General features: G+C 49.4%; 1 protein-coding gene across 5 annotated transcripts in view; it reads right to left on the bottom strand.

Moving 5' to 3' along the window:
* Kiaa1211l (KIAA1211-like ortholog) overlaps positions 1-17,264 on the bottom strand; it is a 115,777-nt gene that overhangs the window by 46,252 nt on the left and 52,261 nt on the right. Inside the window, exon 1 of one of the 5 annotated variants that reach the window (XM_013522806.1) lies at positions 10,634-10,779. The exons of 2 other annotated variants lie outside the window; for them this stretch is intronic. Coding sequence is in view for 2 of the 3 variants with exons in the window: in XM_013522804.1 (XP_013378258.1) it covers positions 9,963-10,036 (74 nt within the window). In the remaining variant the exon portion in view is untranslated. Of the gene's footprint in view, positions 1-9,962; positions 10,574-10,633; positions 10,780-17,264 lie in introns of those variants that run through there. 2 more of the 5 variants (XM_013522804.1, XM_005400727.2) reach the window with 2 other exon arrangements.

The following is a 17,264-nucleotide window of genomic DNA, read 5'->3' on the forward strand; positions in this document are numbered from 1 at the left end:
AGTCACTTTTCCTGGGGTCACACAATGTGACTGTGATGAAGGGGCAACATACACAATGGGGAGAATGTTTTTACCGGCTGAGGGTTAGCTGGTAGGACTCACATCTAGAATATTAAAGGACTCAGAAAAAATTAGACCCTCCCTCCAAATAAAAGATCCCATAAAAAATGGGCATCTGAAAAGAACAGCCATTTCTCAGGTGAAGAATACAACTGGCCAATCAATACATGAAAAAATGTTACCACCACTGACCGTTCGAGAAATGCAAAATTAAGACAACATTAAGATTCCATTTCAACCCAGAAAGAATGGCATCATTAATAAATTAACCAATAAGAAATACTGGTGAGCTGCGGAGAGAAAGAGACCCTTCTCCATTGTTGGTGGGAGTGTAAGCTGATACAACCACTGTGGAAATCAGTACAGAAATTCCTCGAAAAACTAAAAATAGGAATTGTATTTTTAGGTATTTTCTCCAAAGAGTTAAAAACATCATATCACGGTGACGTATGCATACCCATGTTTATAGCAGCACAGTTCATAACAGTTAAATCTTGGAAGCAGCCTATTACCCATGAACAGATGAACGGATAAAGAAAATATGGTATTTACATACAGTGGAATACTACTCTGCCATGGGAAAAATAAACTTGAACGATTTGTAGGGAAATGGACGCAGCTTAAGACCATAATGTTTAGACAGACAAGCTTGAACATCACGTGGTTTCTCTTATATGAAAAAGTTACTATATAAAGTATAAAATAAAAAGACAGATAATAGGAAAAAAGGGGAAAACATTATCGCATTCTAAGTATGTTTCTGTTGTCGATTTCTAGTTTCAGTCTAATAGGGTGTGACAGCTCACTTGGCAGGATTTCCATTTCTTTTGATATGTTAAGGTCTTTATTGTTGCTATTAGCGTGGTCTATTTTGAATTAAAAACATAAACTCCCAGAGTAGGAAAATCTATGAACATAGAGAGTAGCTCAGTGGTTGCCCAGATTCAGTAGGGGAGAGACTGGGGGATGACAGCTATTGGATAGAGTGTTTTGTTTTGAGAAAACAAAAATGATCGAAGTTTGATTGTGGTCATGATTGTATAACTCTGTCAATATGCTGAAATCGACTGAATCGCACACGTTCAGTTTGTAAACTGTGTGGTATGCAAATTTTAGCCCAATGAAGATGTTATGTAAAATATAAAGAAAGTAGCACAGGGCAGAGGGTGCAGGAGGGGGGGGGGAGGGGTCTTCTACCCTCCCCCATGGAGGCTGAGCACCGTCAGATGCCCGCAGACCATGGACGCAAAAGTTAGGGATAAACAAAGGGACAGCAGACGGGGCTCACCTCACGCGGGAGGCTTCGGCACCTGCTCATGTTTTATGTTCCGAACACCTTCGTGCTAATAAACGCATGCTGCAGTGCAGAGGAAAGAGCAAAGGCTTACAAGTCAGGATGTCTGTCCTGGGGTTCAATCTGCACCCCAACATCTGCCAGCACTGACTGCAGCCCCTCACATACCAAGAGTGATAACAACGCTTTAATTCAACGGGACCAGAACGCAGAGCGCAGTAAGCGCTGGCTGCACCCTAAGTTCCCATCTGCGCACAGACGGGTGTGCGGCGCACACAGCCAGCCCGTGCCGGCAGCAGGGAAGACGCAGTGTCGCTGTGCAACAGCTCACTTCTGAGTCACTGCTGCCAGTCCCGGGCGAGCCGACCCCAGAGCTCCCCAGTCCCCACAGCCCGGTGGACTCAAACTGCTGGGACCGAGGGAAACACGTCCAGGTCCTGGAGGACCGTGGGCAGAGTCCGCAGGGACTGCAGCGCTTCTCTCAGGAACTCCGTGCTCAAGGTACCCCAAGCCGCAGCATCTGCCCGTTGTCTCGACAACTCCAAGTCCCCGGCAAGGAAACCCTATTCTTTAGACTACCGGTGGACCCGAGGGGCCTCTTCAGCGGTTCCAATTCACTTACTGGGATGCTGCTCCCCTCCAGCCCCCTCTGCACTGCACAGCACTCACTGGGGTGCACCCGGGTCCCCTGAGAATCCAGAGGAGTCCTGTCCCTGAAGTCTGGATGTGGACACCGCCCCTTCCCTCTCTCCACACCCTGAGACCACTGGCTCCTTCTCAGCTCACAGCAGAGCACGATGCTTAGAAAACGAAGAGTATTCACTTATTTATTTATTACATTACTGAGCCTCGAACCCAGGGCCTCGCATATGCTAGGCAAGGGTTTTGCCACTGAGCTGCATCCCCAGCCCTAATATGGTATTTTAAAAGTTGAACCCACTGTATTTACCTGCACCACACAAAGAAAAATGTCTGCATGGTAGCTGCGTGCACCCAAGCGTTTGATTATGGATGAAAGCTTTGTTGTCCTCCCTACAGATCGGCTACTCCCACACTCACTCTCCAGGCACCGTTAGGGCCCCGGAAGATCCTTTTGTGGCCTCTTGCACCTCCCCTTCACTGTACTCCCCAAGGATGTTCTTGGAACTTGGGAGATGCCTAGTGAGCTCACCTCCCTCTTGAAACTGAAGGTTTTACGGGAAGAGTTCTATGCCTGTTATAGTCATTGCTCTACACACAAAGGCAACTGACAAATGGAGCATCCCATGAGATTTTTGGATACCAATTCATCTAGCTTCAGAGAGTACAGAAAAGCCTTTAGCGCACTTTTCCCTATGCAGCCAGAAGAGGTGGACTAATCTACACAAGGTCAGCCTTAGAGAAAGCAGAGTGAAAAAAAAAAAAAATGACTTTAGCAATCCCAGCACTCCAGGAAGCTGACGCAGGAAGACTGCAAGTTCAAGCCCAGCTTAAGCAACACAGCAAGCTCCTGTCTCAGAATAAAATAAAAAAGAGGCCAAAAACGCATGGGAGGAAAGATAGCCTCTTTAGTAAATGGTGCTGGAAATATTGGATATCTACATACAGAAGACTGAGTCTAGACCCATAGCTCTCACCATAAGCTAAAATTGAAGTGGATCAAAGATCTAAATGTTCAAACAGAAACACTTAATCTGATGGAAGGTAAAATCAGGACAACACTTGAAGACATAGACACAGGCAAGGACTTTCTGAACAGAACTCCAGTGGCACAAGAAATAATACCAAAAATAAACAAATGAGATCAGAGGCTGGGGATTTAGCTCAGCAGCACAGCGCCTGCCTGGCAAGTGCAAGGTCAGGAGTTCGATTCCCGGTACTGGAAACAAACAAACAAACAAACAAACAAACAAAAGAATGCAAACAAATGAGATCAAATTAAGAAGTGTTTGTACAACAAAAGAAACATCCAAGAGTGAACAGATGATCTACAGAATGGGAAAAAAATTTTCCAGCTATTCCTCAGACAGAGGACTAATAGGTAAATATATAAAGAACTCAAAAAAACTACCCCCCCAAAATAAAAGACCCAGTCAAAAACTGTGCAACCAAACTGAATTGACACTTATCCAAAGAAGTACAGATGGCCAATAAATACATAAAATAATTGTCAACATTGCTGACCATTAGAGAAATGCAAAGTAGAACAGTGAGATACCATCTTACCCCAAACAAATGGCTATCATCAAAAAAAAAAAAAAATCTAATAATAACAAATTCTGGCAAGGCTGCAGGTAAAACAGAACCCTTCTACATTGCTGGTGGGAATGAAACCTAGTAAACCACTATGGAAATCAGTATGGCGATTCCTCAAAACACTAAAATAGAAATTCCATTTGACCGAGCTAATCCCCTTCTGGGAACATTCCTCAGAGAGTAAAAGTCATTATACTACTGTGCTACTTGCATACCCACAGGCTGCTATGCCCAGCAGCACAATTTATAATAGCTAATTCTTTGCAAATAGTGTATGTGCCCATTGACAGATAGAGCTCCATGCCTGTTATAGTCATTGGATGAAGAATGGACATAGTCAATGCATAAAGAAAATGTGGTGTTTATATAAATGGAGTACAACTGTGCTGTAAAGAAGGGTAAACTAGAGGCATTCATAGGTAAATAGATGCACCTCGAGATCATGATGTTAAGTAAAATAAATCAGACACAAGTTTAAATGTCGCATGGTTTCTCTTATATGAAAAACTCAAAATACGAGTAAAGAGGAAAATAAAGGATAGGTAATGGAAAGTAGGGAGGTCATTTTTGTCAAACAGGAAGGACAACAAGAAATGGGGAGGGAAGGAAAGGAAAAGGGGATTTTTAAAAAGAATTGAAGAAAAATTAGACATAGAGCTTTTTCAAATAGGGAAGAGAACTACAGTCGGGGGAGCAGGCAGGAATAGAAGCGGCAGGGGACAATAAAGAAGTAAGCTGTGTATGTACGCCCACGATAAACGTACTCAACTATGTAGTGCACATATGTACTAATAAAAAATAAAATAACGTTTTTTCAAAAGTGAGGGAGAAATCAAAGACATTCCTGGATAAACAAAGGCGGAAGCGGTTCATTTCTACTAGAGCTGTTCTGAAAGAGATGCTAGGGGCCCCTGGAGGATGACAGGAAACAAACTGGTGAAGTCATACCATTACCAAGGAGAAACCTAAAAATTCCTCCCGCCCTTATTTTACTTTAAAAAAAAAAATCACCAATTTTGAAGTCACATGGCCGGGCACTACATTTTCAGCCTCTGGCTACTCGGCTCTAGATAAAACTGCCCAGGGAGGCATCTCACAGGTCGGAACCTGCTCTCCAGCGCATGCGCTCTCCCTGCCCGGAGGCGGGAGCTACTTTTCTCCAGCTCCCCCTGGTCCTGGGGAGGCGAGCAGGCGGAGGGGAGGTTGTCTCTTGCTATCTTTCCCTGTTCTCTGGGGAAAAGATATCTTTTGTATCTTAACAATTAACTGCAGAAGTAACTATTCCTGGGAATAGACATGAGTCATAAGACTTTCTAAGCAGTAACTTTTCCTTCACAGAACCTAGAATATCAGTGAACTCCTAACAGCAGCCCATATGTTGGAAATTCAGGTGATACAAATTTGTCCCCAACCCTGGAATCTGGAAATACCCTGGTGCCTGCTCTCTGATGGTCTCTGCTGGTGATAGTTTACACCTCTGGTTTATTAGATTTCAAAATAAATCTTGGTCTTTGCCTCAACAACTTGTTCTTGAGTTCCTGGTCTTCTCAAGGAATGAGCAATCAACTTGGGTCCACAGGTACAATATGGAGAAATAAAGATCTCAATAAAGGTATATGCAGGGGAATCACAAAAGCCAGTGTTGGAACACTGGTTTGTGACTCCATTTTTTGTTTTCTACATGATTTGAGAGTGAAGCCTCAAGTGCAGCGGAGACCCCAGGATGCTGGGAAAATCAGGAATGTGGAATGTCTGAGGAAAGCCACGAACAGCAGCGAAGCTGGCCCAAGAGAGCCCTTGAGGGCTACAACCACAGCCGTGTCCTAGGGGTGGGCCGCCCAAGCCCTCTGAAGTTACATCTCCCGACAATTTGCCCAGGGTACTGGACATGGACCGACATGATTTCGTGTTTGCCCTACTGGGTTTCGGTCTTGCTTTGGTCCCATTCCTTTCTATATCCCTATCTCTTGGAAAGGGGATGTTTACCTTGTGTCTTGGTATGCTGGCAGTGTCTAACTTTCTTTTGGTTTTTAGAGGGGCTTATAGCTAAGAGTTTGCCTTAAGTCTCAAAGGAGACTCTGGACTGGGACTTTTCAACAATGCTGAAACTGTTAGGACTTTGGCAACTCTCAGAGAGGGACTAAATGGATTTTGCTGAAATGGACATGCACGAGTCTTTTGGTGGCCAGCGGTGGAACAGATGTCCCCCCAAAACCTCATTTCTCATACATGGGGCTTTTGGGAGGCAGTTGGGTCACAGAGGTGTGATCATCATCCGGTGGATGATTAGTGCATTAGTCCAGTGATGATACAAAGCTGGGATTTTGTCGGAAGAGGTGGGTCACTGGGGTTGTAGCCTGGAATGCTGTGAACCTTGAACACATTTTGAGAAGAGAAAGAAGACAGTTGCTAAAGATTATACACTGTGCACTTGCATTTATATCAATTGTCCAGAATTGGCAAAGCCATAGAGATAGACAATAGCGTAAGAGCTGCCTGTAATTGGGGAGTGTGGTGCTGGGGGGGAGAAGGAGAGTGGGAGGTGACTCCTAACAAGCCCCAGGATTCCTTCTGGGGAGATGTAAATGTTCCACAATTACTTGGGTTCATAGGTACACAGCTCTTCAAACCCATTCCCTGATGGTACACTTTCACCAGGTAAACTGTATGACATATACATCACACATCAACAAAGTTGTTGGGGGGGAAAAAGTATGACCAGAAAAAGAAAAGGATAAAGGAAAGGCACTTCGTAAAAGAAGACTATAGAATTTGCTCCCAGAAAACTCCCACTAAAACAAGAATCAGAAGAAGCAGCTGGGGATATGGGACACACAGGCAGGAATGAGAACGATGTAAACGCAGGTGGATCTAAAATTCACCCGAAGGGAAGGTGGGCTGGATCCCAGCCAGAGGCCCTGATACAACGGCAGAAATACAGGCCTAGCCCCGCTGTCCGCTGCTGTCAGCCCCAGGTCTTTGCACACGCTCTTCCCCTGCCCGAACATGATATTGCCTGCTCTCCCTGGTCTTACTCCTCCTCATCCTTCCGGTTTCGGTTTCAATTCCCCTTCCCCAGGCAGGTTAGCTGCCCCTTCGGGATGAGTTAGGATCTACCTCCTTCCTGCAAGAGACCGCAAGAGCCCTCAATCTTTGGTTCACAAAAGGCACCAGCTAACTGCACGGGGGTATGTGCGATCTTTGATCCCGTTCCCCCTTATGATGCCCTTTCTTACATTCCCTATACATTTCATCATTTTCCCCTTTTCTTGGGAAAGAGATGAAAATAAATTATGACTTAACTATTGTTCTCCAGTGAGTCACACCAGGATCTGCCTGTTCCTTTTTTTAGCAAAATAAGTTTCACATTATTGAGGCAAATGGAATGTGTAATGCTCACAAAGTTCCTGTGAGAAACTGCTGTTCAAAAATGATGCCAGCTTGCTGCTTAATGATATTATTATCCTGAAGAGCAGAGGGACGTGATGGCTGTCACCGCCCTGTAGAGGCAGGGGCGTTGCGGTTGGATGGCACCAGAATCAATCATCTCTCCCTGAAGGTGCCGGATGACCACCTGCTACTTCAAGCAGACGCCTGAGCAAAGTTCCTCTGTCCATCTGCCAGGAAGGACAGGGCAGAGACAGGAGTAGATCTATTCTGCATACCAGAGAAAGCAAGCAGAGAAATCTCCTAAGCAAGGGGCTGAATGCAGAGAACATACAACTGCTAAGTGCAAGAGCTTTAAGTCAAGCAGGAAGGAGAGTGAAAGACCTTATTGGTTGGTCAGTGCTGAAGTTTTCCGGCATCCTGTAACCAGGGATTATCTCTAAAAACAAAAACAAGGCTTGGCCTGAAGAAGTGCACCGTGCACTTTCTTGCTAAGTATGTGAAACTGACCACGAATTCTATGAGGATAGGGAAGAGGCACCAGCATGGATTGCCATTTTGTAGTTGCTTAAATAATGTGAGATGAATGAATGAACTGCAGTAACAGCCACTAAACAAAGAAGCACTTCCTGTTAAAAGCGAGACAACACCAAGTGCCCATGCACAATTTCCAGCGTGGCCTAACATGCCAAGATCCGAAGGACGGACTGCTTCAAAATCGGACTTTGCTAGGCTGTCACGTTTCTTTTGCCTGAGCTCTTGCCTACTGTCCTTGAGTCATCACCCACCCTACAGCCACACAGAGGTGACATTCGTGGGTTCTGTGGACGCCTCAGTGTGGGAGTAAAGGAAGAGGGGTGCAGAGGAGGTCCCTGAGTGGGGGCCTGAGCCCTACTTCCGACTCCCCACTGGACACAGGGACGTGCAGACATCTAGAGAGGGAGGACGAGACAACAAGAGACAGCTTGCTGGGCTGTTTCCTTGCAAAGCAACACCGCAGTTTCAACCCAACAAACAGCCATCCACGAGATAAACACCATAATGTATAAGCATATAAATAGGACCTTACATAAGATAAACTACTATTTTCTGAAAATGACTTACATAAGTTGATTTAGTGGTATTCAGAGTCCTTATAAGTGGGCAAATTAAGTTACTTGGTGAGGGATGCCCATGGCAATCCAAACACAGCAAACACTCCTGTGCACATGCGTGTGCGTGTGCACGCACACACACACACACACACACACCTGTGTTCACCTAGGCAGCCGGGGCCCGCACCATCACACCTGCATGAACTTCGGGCCTCAGACAGCAATGCATGACAGCTTTCACAAGAGCACCCTGCTGTCACTCATTGAGCCGTGAGTGTTTTCATAGGAGATTTGAAAAACATCAGTTTAGACATTTTCAGGTTATTAGAGTAAAAAAAAAATCTATTAGAGACTTTTACAAAACCATTATTTCAAAAATAGCTAAGCATCAGAGCGTCAAACTTCACCACCTTATTTTAGAAATTCTATTTCCATAATTCCAGGGGACATATAAATTCATTTCAGTGCTGGGGAGGATCTTACAAAGACACCATTTAACTTGGAAACTTTCAAGCTCACAGGGAAGCTGTATCTGGTGCTGACTGCTCAACACCCAGGCATCAGGGAAGCCTGGAGTCCAGGGCACAAAGGACAGTTTTACAAGACTAGGTCACTTTTAACTGTATGAATTTACTGACGAGAGACATTCCCTTGTTTCTATGTGTACACACCACCAATCACTTTTCTAGAATGTAATGTATGTGACTGGCATTTCTACAGGATTTGTTTTGGTTTTTAGTAGGTATGTTTTGGTTTTTAATAGAAAGACACTCTCCAAAGCCTACTAATGAGAAGACATATCACCCCAGTCTAACCTGGCCCATTCAACATAGGCAGAAGTAGACGCTGAATTTGAATAATTATCAGTCAAAAAAATTTTATGCAGGTAGGTGCAGCGGTGCATGCCGTGCCTATAATCTCAGCACTCTGGGAGGCTGAGAAGTCCCTCCTGAACAACTTAGCGAGACTCTGTCTCAAAACAACCGCCCCCCGCCAAAAAAAGGGTTTGGGGATGTCGCTCAGTGGGAGAACCCCTGGGTTTGACACCCAATACCACCAAAAAAAGTGGTAACAATGATAACAACTCTACAGGCACAGGATTTTACCCAATACAACACCCTGTGTTCACAGGGAATCCTTGAGATGCTGTGTCACTACCCCATGCAACCAAGGAAGAAGGCGAGGCTTGAGGCGGACCACCACGAGCTAGATGGGTCCTTCCAGAATCAATTCACTATGACTACCCCACCCAGTCCAAGTGTCACGCAGACCTAACAATCTCCTGGGTGGATGGAGGCTGCCACGATGTGTTTATTTACGTTGAGCAAATGAATTTAAATCAAGCTCTACTGCCCTCTGCACCATGGTGCACAGAATTCAATGCACCAGGAGCCAACAGCTCCCAGGGAAAAGGTCACTAACAGCTGGGCGAGGTGGCTGCATGTGCCGGGCAGGAGCTCAGGTGGGTTACCTCTCAGGGCCATGTCCGTTGGTTGGGAGTGAGCCCTTTGGCGCTGAGCCTTAGGTAATAATCCTGGTGTCCTTTTTCCCTGACCTCCCTCCATTCCAAGTATATCAACTCTGCCACGCGATCTGAGGTACACAGGGGACAGTAAGAGTAAAGCGCTGGTTACCAAGTCCTCCTTCCCTTTGCTCCCTCCCTCCCTCTCTCTCTCTCCCTGTGAATGTCTTACAGGAAACAAAGACACTCATTATTTTGTTCCAGAATTCACATAATTCGAGGAGAAAGAATAAAGGCTGTAAGGAAGGAGGTCATAAACCTGTTAGAACATTAGCCCCATCCCCAAGGCTGGTGGCAACCCCTGCCCTGGCAGAGACAGTGGGCCCCCCCCTGCAGCTCCCCTCCACCACCCTCTTGCTCTTGGGCCCACCTGGGGTCAGGCCTGATGCAGTGGGAAAAGGCAGCCATCCTCCTGAAAGCGGTGTGGGCCTCGGGCTCTCTCATCGTCCTGGAAACTAGCAGCAGGGAGCAGCGTGGCCTAAGGCTCTCGGGACACCACTGGGCGCTGGGCACAAGCCCTGGTCCCCATCCTCCCCAGCAGCACTCATGGGCCGCGAGGAAGCGGGGCTTCTGCCAACCAGGGACCCGAGGCCCTGCAAGCTCCTCAGGCAGGTGTGCAGGCTCAGAGCTGTCTGAGGAGCACACACTTCCTTCTTCCACGCCAAGCCCCAAGGGCCAGGGCGGGAGTGGCCTGACTCCTCAGGGAGTTGGTCTGGAGTCCTCGTCACCTGCCTCCCTGTGACTGGAGTCGCTGCTGAGTGGCTGAGGCAGAAAACAAACTTGGGCTGCGTTTCCTCGTGCTCACCGTGGAGGCAGGCAAAGGGCAAGGCCAGGATGAGGCTGCATTTCCCCATGTGTTCAAGCAAGGGCAGGTCTGAGAAGGGCAGCCTGGACACTGCAGGACCCCGGAACAGGCTCTATGCCAAACACATCCAAGCCCAGGTGCCCTCGCTCACTCCTCTGGCCCCCTTAATGCCCACTTGTTCTCTGCAGAGAACATGGTGTAGGAGTTGGGGACATGCTGGTCTCTGCCTTACACACCTGCTTTCTAGCTTTCGATTTCTTTTATTTTCTCTTCGTGGCCTATCATGTCACCCTGAGATCCAGATACGTCTCCCAAGCTGCTTTCCTGAAGCCATCCAAAAGCTGCTTTTAGCCAGGCACCTGCTTACTCCGCTCCCTGTGGCCCTGCTAGGGTTTCCAGCCCTCCCGCCTGGAGACCGCACCTGGCAGGTGCACCGGCCCCGCCCACCTACGAGAAATCACCACCTGAGCCTGGCTGGCTGGGCTCCCCAGTCTGTCCACAAAGCCAGGAGCCTGGTGACCTCGCCTCTGATTACCCATGGCTGCCACTTCAAAATAATAGACTCCTGCAACTGGAACTCCACCTGAGTCAAGTTTATTCCAAGGCTGACAGCTCTACCGTCAGCAGTTTCCAGGCAACGTCTTGAATGTTGACAGAGGCTCCAGGCAACCAGCGGGTGTGACTCTGTTATTAAAGCCCAGGAGCAGGCAGGTAACATGGTGATTTCTGAAAATGGTTCTAAAAAAGTCCTAGCTAGCTTGTGTTTCCAAAAGGCAATTGCATACACAGTTCTAGTCAAATGGTTTACAATTTAAGGAGGAAGCATAACAAATATATTTAATGGTGAACAAAGCAAGCATTGAGTTCAGAGACTGACAGTCACTTAGAGCTCCTAGGCGGCTCGTATATCTTCACCGTTTAGAACCTGCAGGTCCACTCCTGCGACCTTGGCAAGGGGGCACACCACTGTTAGCAATTTACCTTCCGGGGGAGGCAGGGACACCGGGCTGTCAGCAAGTCCCCTTTTTCCTGGGAGGTGGTTTTGGGGGCCTACAGGACAACACAGTAGAGTGGATTACTGAAGGGCCATGAGCAAGCAAAACTCGACAGACCCGGAGGGCAATTCCGTCCGGCTCAGAGCAGCCAGGCTGAGCTTGGAGGCCGCCTCTGCCACGTGCCATGGCATTCTCTGGAATGTGACTGCCCACCACGGAGCAGCCCGATGCCCCCACGGGACACCACTCCAGAGTCACACAATCACTGCAGAGGACACACATGGCATCTGCCCGAGGCTGAGGGCTTCCCCGAAGAGCAGGGAAGCCAGATGAGGCCCTGGTGCAGCCTCCACAAACCCAGGGGTGCACGCATCACCCCTCACCGCCACCTCCCAGCACACTCTCCGAGACACAGGTCGCACATTTTACATCTGCTCAGTTCTAGGCAAGTATTCCAAATTCCCTTTCTTTGTCTTTTTTTGCAGGGCGCATCCCGTATATATCCCAGGAAATCAGAGAGCCAAATGAAAAGGCCAGTGACACTCATGGACCTCTATTAAAGTGCAACTTGGAAAATGCAACGGAAAATCTTTTAAGGAAAAAAATTTCAGGGCTTCATGACAGGACCACCGTCCCCACCTGTGTTCTGTTGCTATAACTGAATGCTGCAGAATGGCTAACGTATAAAAAAATAAAGGTTCCTTCAGCTTGCAGCTCTGCTAGGAGAGCCTGTGATGGAAGGGCCACATATGGCGGGGACTTTTTGTTGAAGGGACTCGCTGCAGAGTCCCAGGGCAGTGAAATGCATCACACGGCAAGAAAGAAACAAGAGTAAAACTGGTTTCTATAACATATCTACTCAAGATAACCCATTAAATCATGGATCCATGAATAGATGACCCCTTGCGACCCCCCTTATCTCTGCACAGCCCTGCCTGGCCTCACCCCTCAATTCCTAACAGTGGGGGCTAAGTTGCAGCATGAGTTTTGGAGGGACCATTCACACCCTAGTGAGTGACTGTTAACTGTAACACGTCAGCTTGCCTTGAGAACCACGTAGCAGATTCGTAAAGCTCTGGGCGTGTCCACCGATGATGGACAGGAAGGCTGCACACCGAGGAGGGAAGACCCATCCCGCGTGTGGGTGGCAACAATCCACAGGCTTGTAGCCCAGAAGAAATAAAAAGGCAAAGAAGCAGCAAGGGCGCCTATTTTGGAAAGCTCTAGTCTTCACTGTCACCTTGGGACATCGGCCTCTGGTTTCTGCAGCCTTCCAGTGTACACTCGAGATACTGACTCTCCAGGGAGCTTCCAGGCTCTGACCTTGGCCTAGGACTGCACCCCTGAACCCCCTTGGTCTGTGGCTTCCATCTTCTTGAACTGAGCCGTTCTTGAATCCTCTGGCTGTCCAGATGGCCACCATGGACTCACCCACCTCCAACGCTGTGAGCTACCTACTAAATCCCCCTGTGTCACTATACATATGTTTTCTACTGATTCCATTCCTCTAGAGAATCCTTGGCCAACTGGGAGGCACGCTGGAACGGGCCCACCTAGAACCTCTCCTCCTGGAAGACGACTTCTCCCTTGGTCCTGCGACCCGGAAGGTCCGTCTCACACACCCTACACACAGGAGCCGCTGTGGTTGTTCTCGGACCTCGGACAGGAACAAGTCCCCGAGCTGAGCTGGCCTTGGACAGGGATGCAGAACTGCAGGAAGCAGGCTGGGGACCCTCTGCACGTGCGTCACTTAGCCCACCTGTGCGTGTAAGGGTGTTCCATCCCATGCGAAATTTTGAACATGCTGGTTGTTTCCCTGCAGGAGAATAGATAGGCACGCTGTTCTTAAGTTCTTTTCTGCCACATCAGTTAAACCCAACAATTATGGCCCCAAAGCCCAAATGAGAACTTACATCACTTAGACCTTAGGCTGTTTACAGTGCTCCGAAATGAATTAGCAGGCTTCAAGCCCCTCCCCTTGCTGTGAGTGCTCCAGGCCTGTTTTGTGTGTGTGTGTGGGGGGGGGAGGTGGGTAGCGGGAACTGAACTCAGGACCTCATGCTTGCCAGGCAGGCACTGCACCACTGAGCTATAGCCCTGGCCCATCCAGGGCTGTTTTACAAGTGGTGCCTACCGCGTTACAACCTTTCCTTGCTTAATATCCCAAAGTGATGTTATAGAGAACCCAAGGACCGTCCTGAATTACACTGGTATGCAGGGCAGCCGGTGCACGACAGAATGCAAACCTCATCATCTAGGTCTATAAAACCCAAGCAGAGTGCCCCCCGATAACAAATTTCACTCATTTCTAATAAAGTTTTTCCAGGTTAACTTTCTCCTGTGTGTCTGAGGAAAAAACCTTCTCAAATAGTTGATTTCATTTGAGCCATGTGGTACGATCCTCTGACAAAGTGCCCTGCGTGATTCAGATGCGGGGGCTGGTTTGGTTCGACATAAATATCCTCCCCTTTTGTAATTCCGAGACATAACATTTGGAGCATGAGGCCACGGAGCAGTATGGAAACGCACCTGGCTCATTATGTGAAGACACCTAATATTCCACATCATCCCAGCAAGACCCAAAAAAGGAAGCAAAGCCCGCATTTTCCTAAATATTTCCCCGGGGGTGGGCACAGTATTTAGATGTTCCACACCATTCATCACGAAATGACTTCCGCACTGTCTCCTGGTTGTAGCTGTCCTGCCTCAATTAGACCATAAAGTCTCTAACAGTACCAATGAACTTGATGACTTCCATATATCCTGTGGCACTGGGTACACAGTGGGTGCTAAATAAATGCACAGTCACTGAAACAGTGCAATATGGCGACCATGTGGTCCTCGCATTGGCAAGGGCCCTACAAGGCCAGTGGGCACGGTGTTCCAGTCCTCACAGGAGCACTGGCATGGGTGCCTTTGTTGACTGACACACAGGAAAGTAACCAAGAAGGGAGGAGGAGTGACTGGGGACTTCGAGAACTTTCCGCTGCCATTAAGTGAAAACACAATGATGATGCCAGGCAGTGTTCTCCACAATACATGTTTGTGCCTTCAGTGGCGCCTGGATTGAGCATCCTGAGGGTTTCACCCACGCCAGGCGACAGAGTCTGTGAGGAAGGGCAGAGTCAGGGGTTGTAGCTCAGTGGGGCCCTGGGTTTGACCCCCAACACCTCGACAATAGTAGCACAAAGGGCAGAGGCTGCAAGTGGCAGGGAGGACTGGCGAGCTCAGGCACAGGCTCAGGAAGTGGGGCACACCCTGCAGGAAGAAGTGGGGCCCTCGAAGTGGACCCAGTGTGCTTGTGAGAGGAGCCTCTCACAGCCCGAGGGGGGCCCAGGACCCACCCCGACCTGGAACCTGGTGTGGCGGGGCTGCACCAGAACCCAGCAAGCAGAGCTCCCAGGGAAGGGGCACAACGCCGGCCAGTCCCTGGCGAGGGCCTGGGGACAGTCAGGGCGATGGACTGAAACACAAAGTAGGGGCAGGTTGGGGAGCACCCAGAGCTCTTCCAGGGCCACCGCCTCAGTAACAAAAGGTTGCTCCTTTGAATCACTGAGGGTCAAATAAAAGAGAGCAGAGGGCCTCATAGGAAGGAGTGGGATTGAAGCTCATCTACCCCGAATTCCACTCCCTTGGGTGGCGAGGCAGCAGTTCCACTTTCAGGACCACTAAGCAGAAGGGGCCTCCTCTGGCAGGGCTGGACACTGTGTCCACCCAGAGCTGTGGGAAGAACTGCCCAGGCCATACTTGATCTACAGTGTGGCCCAACACAGGACTTCCAGAGGCAGTCAGGCTCATGCTGGTCATGCTATTCTAGGCCCCTAGTGAGAACGGTTGCTTCAGAGAGAAGTGTATATTAACTGCTTCAGGCCACAAAGAGTGAGGCTCGGGAATTTTAAGAATTATTGAAAGGGACTATTTCTTTTCTCTTGAGGAAGCTATAGAGGAAAGCACCACCAAGAAATGAAGAGACAAAAGGAAATATACCTTGGGACTTTGTTTGGAGTCCTGGATCCAGCTCTTCCTGAAGCCAACTGTCTGTGACTTCCTACTTACATAAGCCCCAAAATCTGTCTCTGGTTTCATAAGAGCTAAACAATCTTTGCAAACTTTACCTGGAAAAGAAAGAGTCCCAACAATTCCCTGAGCAAACAGGAGCTGAATGTCAAAACATGTGAAGCCTCTGAAGCTGCCTGGACATGCTTGGTCTAGCTCGATCTTTAGATCCCTCAGACAAAAGGTTTGGTACACTTTCAGACGGCGACACCCAGGACAGATGGAGGCCAGCTGGGAGGCCGATCTCAGTACGGGTACGGTCGATTTGCTGTGGGTTTACACAGAGCAGAGAGAGGCGCCATCGCTTTGTACCAGAGCCACATCTGAACAGCTCTGTCACAGCAGGATGAGCAAACTCCCAGCTCCGGCTCATCCCCTGCACGTGCCCCGTGAGCTCTGACAGCCTCGCTTCTCCCACCAGGTGGGAAGGGATGAAGGGCTCAGCGTGGGACTGACCCTGACGGACACGGGTAGTGAGTGGCAACAAGACACTGTATAGAAAGAATGGTGAGGGGCGTTCAGTACCAGTCTTTGAGTGCCTGGCGTGCAGGTGGCAGCAGGATGGAGTCTGGGTGCACCGGATGAACGGTAGGGGGCCTCCAGCAGTATCCACCCCATCTAGATACCAGGCCACCGCCCACCTCCCAGGAGGCAGACGCCACTGACGGAGTGCTGAGGCTGGAAGAACCACACTGGCTGAGATTGAAATCAGCAGGCAGTCACCCCTGGGGCTCAGACCACAACAAACCATGAGTTGTACCTCCCAGGCACTGAGGAGCCTAGCCAGGGTTTCTGCATACAGCAGGCGTTCAATAACGGGCTGCAGCAAGTTGCCACCACTGGTTCTGTATAAGCCTGGAAAGAGTATGTTTGTAGGATGCTAATATAAAGTGCACCTAGTGAGAACAACCAGAAGTGGTAAAGCCCTCTTGTGCAAACGGGGGAGAAGCCTGGGCTTGAAAGTCCCCTTGCTGCCTACACTGCAGTCCTGGGGTCACTGATTAGCCTGGGCGCAGAAAGTCTCCCACCTGTCAGAAGGGGACGGCAAGGCCTGTCACCAAGGATGCTGTTTGGGACCGAGTGAGATGATGTCATGTGGGATGGAAGGGATGATTGTTCACTGTATTTTTGGCGGCTCTGAAAATGCAGTACATGGGGACCCACCCACACCACCTCCGCGCAGGTCTGCTCCGGCTGTCCGTCCCAGCTCGCTGGGACTCAGAAATAGTGCCGCCCACGGGCAGCGATCTGGGGCTGGGGAGCAGCCTGTGTGGGAGGGGCAGGGGGCCCGCAGCGCGCCGTGCACAGCCCACAGCAAGGGGGCCGTGGCCATGGGGTGGTTTGGAGCCCATGCGAAGGAGGCCCTGGAGGCACAACGCCAGGACCTGCCTCTTGGCCATGGATATGCACGCCCCTGGGCCAGAGAGAGCCAGGCTGGGCAGCACACTCCTGCACCAGCCCAACAAACAACCCAGGGGCCTGCGCGGCTTGCAGAGCAGGAGGGAGGGCTCCATGCAGGGCGACACGGATGGCAATGGCCAGATGGCGCCAGGGACCTATCACAATCTCATGCACAGGCCTGGGAAGAAACGCACAGGGCCGAACCAGGTTGGGAAGGGGTTAAGGAGTGGGCTGCGCCTGAGCCCCGCCCTCTCCCACAGGGATACTCGGGACTTCGGCCCAGATCCCATGGGGAGAGAGGCGTGGGGGTGACGACATCGTCCTGACATACATCACATGGTTGTGTCCCCCCGAATTCATCCGCTGAAACCCTAATGCCAAGGTGATGGTATTAGGAGGTGAGGCTTGGGGAAGT

This window comes from Chinchilla lanigera, unplaced genomic scaffold (assembly GCF_000276665.1).
Source record: "Chinchilla lanigera isolate Chin_1 unplaced genomic scaffold, ChiLan1.0 scaffold00069, whole genome shotgun sequence".
Classification (NCBI taxonomy): domain Eukaryota; kingdom Metazoa; phylum Chordata; class Mammalia; order Rodentia; family Chinchillidae; genus Chinchilla; species Chinchilla lanigera.